Below are 8,111 nucleotides of genomic sequence, written 5' to 3' on the forward strand. Positions count from 1 at the left end.
AAGCTCAAACTTCCCTGACCAAAACCCAAAACCAAAAAAACACCATATCAGACACAATATTTTAACTCAACAAAAAATAAATTACAATTTACTTTCTTTTAGATATCATACATTTCATAACCCACAAACAAAAACCCAAAATTTACATCAATTAACCTTAAAATGTAAGTGCTCTAACCTTGTGTGGGCCCAATTCCTTGAGAATGAGGAAGAACAATTGGTAAATAAGGTTGAGGAGTCTGTAAAAGAGGATCAGAAACATATGTTGCCCTAGGTAATGATCATGTAGAATCACCATTGATATATATATATATATATATATATATATATATATATATATATATATATATATATATATATATATGAGGTGGTGGTTGTGATGAATATGGCAATTGAATGTTAAATCCATCCATTGATGGTTGTGGATGATGAAAATTGCATGCCACTCCAAATTTACAAGATGAAGTTAGAATGTAATCTGCACAAGCTTTTTTTTTCTAATTAAGTGTATAAGTTAGTTTAAACTATCATTTTAAAGAAAAATAGAAATTGAAAATCAAGATTAGTAAATAGCAACTTGTCTCATAGGTAACCCAACCATGTTTAAAACCACTGGTCCAACACCTCTCCTATCACGAGGATGATTGTATTTGTAGGTTGATCCATATTTGCAAGTACCTGTCTTTAGAAAAGACTGAAAAAAAAAAGATGTGAAATTACTTAATTATCCCTAACTATCATCGTCAACATGATGGAGAAGAGACTTACCACACAGTCTGGTTCTCCAACTCTTTCTGGAAGCTCGCCTCCAAGTTGAAGTTGATTGGCCTGATTAAGAATCAAATTTCAGACATGAAGAGCAAAAATCGTTTTATTCCGATTGAGAAAAATAAAAGGGGTTTTTTTATCACCTGACCAATGTGGGTCAGATGATTAAACCTACAAATGTTTCCATAGCCACACAAGCCGGTTCTTAAATAAAATATACAATCGGGTTCACCAGGACGATCTGGGTAGGGCATCGAACCCGCCATGGCAGTTCCATCTTCTTTCCCATCTGTTTGAATTCTCAATCGCCTTACAGCTTCTATGATTTGAAGAATTTTAATAAAAGAATCAGACACACTTTGTAACAATTAAACCCCTAGATTCAAACAGTTCGTGATCGGAAAAAGATAGGTGTGGGAGATAAAGTAATCAAAAATATCGTACGAAAATGGGAACTGGGAAATATGGCAAAACAAACAGAGAAAAATTTCTGGGAAATGGAAATAGAACATATAAAACTAAATTGTAACAGAGTAAAGTCAGATATATATACAGAAACTGATGAATATAGCATTCAAAGCATGATTGCGTTCTTCAAAACTAATGGATTACTTTGAAAGTGTAAATTACTCAGAATCATGGCTCGTCCCTATATTTTCATTTACATCTTCCTATTGTTTGGATTTGTATCAATTTTTGTCTGATATAGCCCTTATTGAAGAAGCAAGGAGATCAACAACGCCGATTTCTTGGATAAATATTAAGCGTTGATAAACAATTCAAAGGTAAATGAGCGGATTGGAATGAAATTGGTTCAGATCTTTGCTAATAAACAATTCAAACATCAAAAATTCTCGGTGATTAAATATTAGTTACTGTGTTTACCGAAATGGAGTTGATTTCTTTATATATATATATATATATATATATATATATATATATATATATATATATATATATATATATATATATATATATATATATATATATATATGTGTGTGTGTGTAAATATGTAAAACGTATTTTCAATCCAGATTAATTTTGGATATTAAAACTAATTTGCTTAATCTTTGGAGGTGATTAATTGACAATCAAAGCAATCCATGGGCGGGAAAATCAGTCAAACATTTTCTCTGTGGTAGTGACACGTGGCATAGTGATGTTTTAAAAAAGTGTCATGTGGTATATAAGAGAGGTTTTTATTAAGTATGGGGATTTTAAGTAATTTACTTTAAGGTTTTAATCAAAGATCAATTTATTATTTATGTCTATTGTCTTTTGTGAATGACTTAAGTATGTGTGTGTTTATATTTATTTGGTTTTTTTATAACTATGAGATGTCTATTGTCTGCTGCGAATGACTTAACAATGTATGTACACAACTTTTTTCTACTACTTAATAAATTTAATTCAATTAAAAGGTAAGTTGCTTCATTTAAAAAGACACATGAATTTGGATAGATATTTAATTCAAAGGGTTAATGACAAAGTTTGATTAATTGTTGATTATGATTATCCACAAATAGCGATGCATGATTGTCATGTAGATACGTTCTGGAGGAAGATTAAAACATTTAAACGCATGGTTGAAGTTTTCCAAGTCTATGTTCTCTCAAATACATATAGAGGAAGTAATGTTTAAAAAATTGAGGTTATGAGACACGCTAGCTATAAGTGGGCTATGATATTTTGGGAATATATGTATGGTTTATTTGGTTTTCATGTATGTAATAACCGAATCAAACAAAAAAAATTGGTTTTTATAAAACAAACAAGTATTTTTTTGGTTTTGTTTTTTCCACACCCTACCAAATAATCATATACTAAAAATTAGATCAATAAATGGCCCTGAAATGAAACTATTTGTCGTTGATTGTGTTGCACGGCCGCACACTTGCCTAGAAACTATCCGTTGGGTAGAGCTATTGGCACAAAACAGTTCGTCAAAATGTTGAAAATAATCAATATGCAGCACAAGGAAACTAAAAGTGGGATAAAACTATACGCCGAAAAAATATGTGGCATCACTGAAATAAATATATTGGATGCATGCAGAAAGGAATCGAATGGCCACTCGGAAGCTAATCGATGACAGTGAAAACACATATTCAACTATTATCCGTTCGCCAAAGGAAAGTAATCTCCATTCATGAATTATTCTCCGCATTTGATTTTAACTATATGGAAAGTAATTTTTTAGTTTTGAGTATATTGCAAACATGCCCTTGGACTATAGATCAACATATATTATTTATTTATTTATTTGAAACTAACAAAAAGAGTTTAAGGTCTATATATTCGATAATACAAACAAATTAATATAATAGTATCATCACAACTTATTAATAAGTTGTTAATGAGCAAATCAAGTCACAAATAAATAATATTATCATGGAATAATTTTGGGTTGTATTTGATTAATATACAAATCTTATCTAAATGGATGACAACCGCAGAGCAGCATAATGATGGTCTCCACCAAGCATTTACACAACTTTGTATTGATTTCCATACTCGTATTTTTAGTAACTGCCATGATAGGAACCTAGAAGAAAAGCCAAAGAATTGTTTAGTTTTTCATGATTATCAAAATGTAAAAGATAGAATGTATCTCGCGAATTTTATTTGTATCAATGAAACTATCCAACATTAAATAGTCTAAGTTTTCAGAATCAACAATCGCTTCCTCCAAAGGTTTTCGCTGAAATAAAATGTGAAAATTAGACCAGTCTTGGCCCATTTACAAAAAAACGGGTCAATTATGGTTCAAATGGGTCAAATGAGAGAATACAGATTAAAAAGATTACCTTTGATTTGCAAAGGTTAGGAGCACTTTTCAGTAGACTCCAATTGCATGTAATATTTCAGCATCATCAAATTTTCCCTCATCATTACTATGCTATTAAAGGAAATACATAATAATAATAATAATAATAATAATAATAATAATAATTATTATTATTATTATTATTATTATTATTATTATTATTATTATTATCATTATTATTATTATTATTATTATTATCTCTTTTTCATCAGAAAATCGTGATTTAACATGTTTAAAAAATGAATAACAGTTAAATGAGTCATTGAAAATATTGCATTGAAGAAAACAAAAAGAAATAATGTAAGCTTATTTATTATGTTTACATTTTCAACCTTCTCTGAGACCAATATTTTATCAATTTTCCTTATTTGATGTTGTATTTCCATTCTAATCAATAATAGAAAAGTAAATGTTAGCTTTTAATCAATGAGAAACTATACATAGAATAATTATTTAAAAAAACAAAGTTAATTTTAGTAAAAGGACCCCTGAAATCAATCACTTCTTTGATGTGGCTGCAACTGTTTCATAAAGGGACAGACTTGGTGGGCATGATGAATTCTCAAATATTTGAATACTATAGCTCAAACTCAAGTCAAATAATCCTGTGTTGGAATGAAAAAAAAAAATAGAAAAAAAATTAGTTATGCTCAGAAGAAAACTCAAATCAATAGTATCACAAGCACAAACTTAGACTCATGGTTGAACATGATCATATGTACTTTATTCCCTGTTACAGTTAACTTTTACAAATTTGGTTTTGAAATATCGAGTTTTTTGTAATTTTTAACTGTCACAGGGACCATTTATGTAATTTCTTCCTACAACAGGGACCATGTCTAGAATGAAGAAATGCAATTTTTTGTATTGCATTTTATGATGATTTTTTATACATAAAACCTAAAGAAGTACCTTAATAACATAAAAAAGTGTGAAGTAACGGTGGGAACATTTTTAAGGTAAATGCTGAAAAATAGTAACATAGTTTAACCCAATTCCCATTTTAGGCAATGTACTTACTGCAAGTTAAAGATACAATATACTTTTGTAACACACTTTGCTAAAAAAATCTATTACCATAGTTCACCATCAAAGTATAATACATTAAAACGATCAGAATAGAAAAACATTACCAATTAAATTAAAACATGTTGCTATTGTGTGTAAAAAGGTGCATTCCTATACATACCTTGAACACATGAAATCAATGATGTTAATGAAATCAGGAAATCTATTTATTTTTCTTACCAAAAATCAGTGCAAGGATGTTGTTTTTCTCTTTAGGAAAAAGGCATGAACGGTTAGAACCGAACAGCTGTTGACTGAGTTGACTTGAAACGAACCGATTCTAATTTGGACATATAAGAAGCTTTTGTAGATATTTACTTTAGCAGCATAAATATATCCGTTCTGGTCACTGTCAAAGACCTTGAAAGCATCTTTCGGTTCCTCCTTAGAATTAGTGGTCCTTCAAATTAAAGAAAACACATTAATATTTAGAGGTTTGTGTTTTAAAGTCAGGAAAGAAAAGTGTAGGACATTGAAGCTAAAAATCAAAGAAGCAAATGAAAAAATCAATAACCCTTACCTGATAGGAAAACAAAAGTTGTTGCTTTCTTGGGAACTCGGGTGACTATTCCTCCATCATGTCCACTGTCTAACAACATTTAAGCTGAAAATCAAACATGAATTTGTAGTCTTCAGGCTGATCTGTATAAAAAGAGTAGGGAAACATGAAGCTTTCATCCTCTCAGAAATCAATCAAGATAAAGAAAAAAGGCTTACCTTCTGTTTCAACAGGGAAATCTTTCTGTAATTTCTGGCTAATATTTTTTCTACAAAGAATCGTTGAAAGTCAGTAACTGAAAAGACGTTACACAATTTAACCATTGAGATAACAATCGCGGTCCGATGCAAACCTTCCTTTGAATCGATTAACCCCAAAGCTGAAATCGTAGGGCACACAATTCCAGCCGACTCCAAAAAACAGAAACATAAATTGTTTTTTTTTTTTTTAAAGGCTATTGAATAATTGTGGGTTCAAATTACCTGGGTTGAAGGATACACAATCTTGAACAACGAAACGCACATAATCCTGACGGGAAGACAGATCCGCCGGAAGGAGAGTCGTTTCACAGCGGCTAAAGAGAAGATGCGTATAATTCATATGTTCGACGGTTGGAAGGCTGATGAAGCATATCTGTATCTGTGAATATTCGATTGGCATTGGCTAACAGTGGCGGTGATAGGGTGGGTTTTGTGAGGAGATAACAGATGAAAAAATAGGGTGATGGCCGGTGAAGCGCCTCTTTGAAAAGGATCAAGAGATGGACTGAAGAGGGAGAAACAGAGGGTTCCTGTGATGAGGACTGTGAGGTGAGAGGTGGAAAGAACCTTCCATTGTCGATCAACCATTCATGCCCACTCAAGTCTCCGTGTTGGAGGCCATCGGGGCGAAATAGCTGGCGATGAGGGGTGGCCGGCGGCGATGCAGGTGGTGGGTGATAGCAGTAGATCAAGCGGTGGAGGAAGCAGAAAAAGATAACAAATGGAGAAGAAAACAATCAATCGGGGGTGAAATCGATCGATGGGCGGGCGGTGGGATATCGAGTTAAGAGCCGATGGTGACCGATCCAATTCTTATTGGGTAATAGAGTCGGTGTGGAACACGTGTATAGTTGGCTTCAGCAAACGTGTTAGCAGACATTTTCACCATAAAAAAACCGAAAATAAATTTAAAAATTGTTAATAAAAATTGTCTAAAAGAAAATAAAAAAAGAAAAAGAAAAAACAACCAATAAGAAACATTTACTGTTCATCATGTACTTTAGAATTAGTATATATATAAAATTGGCAAATCAAGTTCCATTTATTAAAATGATTTCGAATTCCAACTTAAAAGAAAGTTGGATTAGAAATAGAAATGCATTTTAGAATACCAATTTTAGCATCTTACCTTTTTTTTTTTTAAATAATCAAATTGGCCTAAAAATCCAAACACTAATGGGTTAGAAATAACAAATGCATTTCCGAAATTTTAAAATGAATATACTTCATTTCTAAGAATAGCAACATATTTTCTGTAAATTTTATGGAAATAACAACATACTTTCTAAAGTTCATAGAAATTGCAATGCGCTTTCTAGAAATATAAAACATCTACCAAAAAGAACTATTTGAAATGGACTATATGACATGAAATGGAAACTAATCCGCATGAAAATTATATGCCGAAATAAACTATCAAGCGCCGCCGCATCGTGCTGGTGTCCTACTAGTATATATATATATATATATATATATATATATATATATATATATATATATATGTGTGTGTGTGTGTGTGTATGAATGTATATGTATATGTGAATGTGTGTGTATGAATGTATGTGTATGTAAGTATGTGTGAATGTATATGTCTATGGGTATGTATGAATGTATGTGTATATGTAAATGTATGTTTAAATGTTTATGTGTACATATGTGTACATTGACGTATACACATACATACACATACACATACATTCACATACGCACATATACATACATACACATTCACATGCATGCATGTATATGTAACGCCCTGTTTCAAATCGTTTTCTAATGCAATGTGGTGACTAAAGAATCGGGTATCATCAAGCCTAGGACCTTTGTGGAGAAGAGATTTAGACCCATTTGGGTGTGGGTAATGTGATTTAGATGATCTGAGAGTTCGACTGGTATTTTGGAGCCAAGGCGTATTTCGGTAAAGTGTCAGTTCGGGGTTTTTGGAAATTGGATTTTTGTTAAGAAAGTTTTAAGGAAAGTATGAATTGATAGAAGTGTAGAGCTTCTCGTTACCTTTTGGTGGATATAAGGATCTTCGAAATCAGACTTATAACGAAGAAGTTGTGGCCTTTGGAAGTTGGGTGATTTTAGAGTTTTAGTCGAGTACGGGAGGTATACACATGTGTGTCCGCTCAGCATATTGGTAAGGGAGTGGATCGCACATTTGGACCTCGCACACGGGGCATACGAGGGGTTTAGTGAAACCCTAGTTTTAGGGTGTTGTACCTTATATAAGCTCCTTAAGTCCCTAGGTTTGGCCTCTTTATCAACCTTCATTGTCATAAAACCCTAATCTCGAACCGTAATAGCATCTTTGAGTGTTCTTGAGCCTTGATCTTGATTTTTGGTGATTTGTGCTCCTTGAAGTGATAGATGAAGAAGTTGGAAGACTCATTCACTGGAAGGAAGCTTAGAGATCCAAATTTAGGTCCATCTTTTGGTGTCTATTGATGTTTAATTTCATACCTTGGCTACTCTTTGTTTAGATCTCTTCATGTTATGGTTTTATACTTCTTTTTCCCTTTTTGGTTGGTCTTTATGGGTTAAGTCTGTTTTGGAAGATAAATCTTGTACATCTGGATGTTTGAAGAGCTCCTTAAGCTTAAAGGTGCACACTTTATGGTGTTAATGGTCTCATGCATGCATTAAGTCATCTATTAAGTCCTTTTGAGCTTCAAGAGCTTCATTA

The 8,111-nt window shown here is 32.2% G+C and overlaps 1 protein-coding gene and 1 long non-coding RNA gene across 4 annotated transcripts; both read right to left on the reverse strand.

Annotated features, from left to right (window-relative positions):
• Positions 1 to 372: 372 nt before the first annotated feature.
• Positions 373 to 1,588, reverse strand: LOC145061678 (zinc finger CCCH domain-containing protein 3-like). Its single transcript, XM_079009214.1, has 3 exons — positions 912 to 1,588; positions 769 to 828; positions 373 to 694 (listed from the first exon to the last, which is right to left on the reverse strand). Exons 1-3 carry the CDS (start codon positions 1,032 to 1,034, stop codon positions 563 to 565), a joined length of 315 nt encoding a protein of 104 aa, XP_078865340.1. The 5' UTR covers positions 1,035 to 1,588; the 3' UTR covers positions 373 to 562.
• Positions 1,589 to 3,038: 1,450 nt separating this feature from the next.
• LOC145061679 (uncharacterized) lies at positions 3,039 to 6,246 on the reverse strand. 3 transcript variants are annotated; one of them, XR_013687278.1, is made up of 5 exons: positions 5,645 to 6,246; positions 5,381 to 5,430; positions 5,184 to 5,305; positions 3,576 to 5,063; positions 3,039 to 3,313 (listed from the first exon to the last, which is right to left on the reverse strand). It is a non-coding gene; the product is annotated as an uncharacterized LOC145061679 (long non-coding RNA). The 3 variants fall into 3 exon arrangements; XR_013687279.1 differs by having other exon boundaries at positions 3,040 to 3,313; positions 4,082 to 5,063; positions 5,645 to 6,243; XR_013687277.1 differs by lacking the exon at positions 3,039 to 3,313 and having other exon boundaries at positions 3,991 to 4,200; positions 4,844 to 5,063; positions 5,645 to 6,238.
• Between the last annotated feature and the right edge of the window lie 1,865 nt (positions 6,247 to 8,111).

The sequence above is a fragment of the Lactuca serriola genome, chromosome 7 (genome assembly GCF_051521515.1).
Source record: "Lactuca serriola cultivar US96UC23 chromosome 7, Lser_US96UC23_V15, whole genome shotgun sequence".
Classification (NCBI taxonomy): Eukaryota; Viridiplantae; Streptophyta; class Magnoliopsida; order Asterales; family Asteraceae; genus Lactuca; species Lactuca serriola.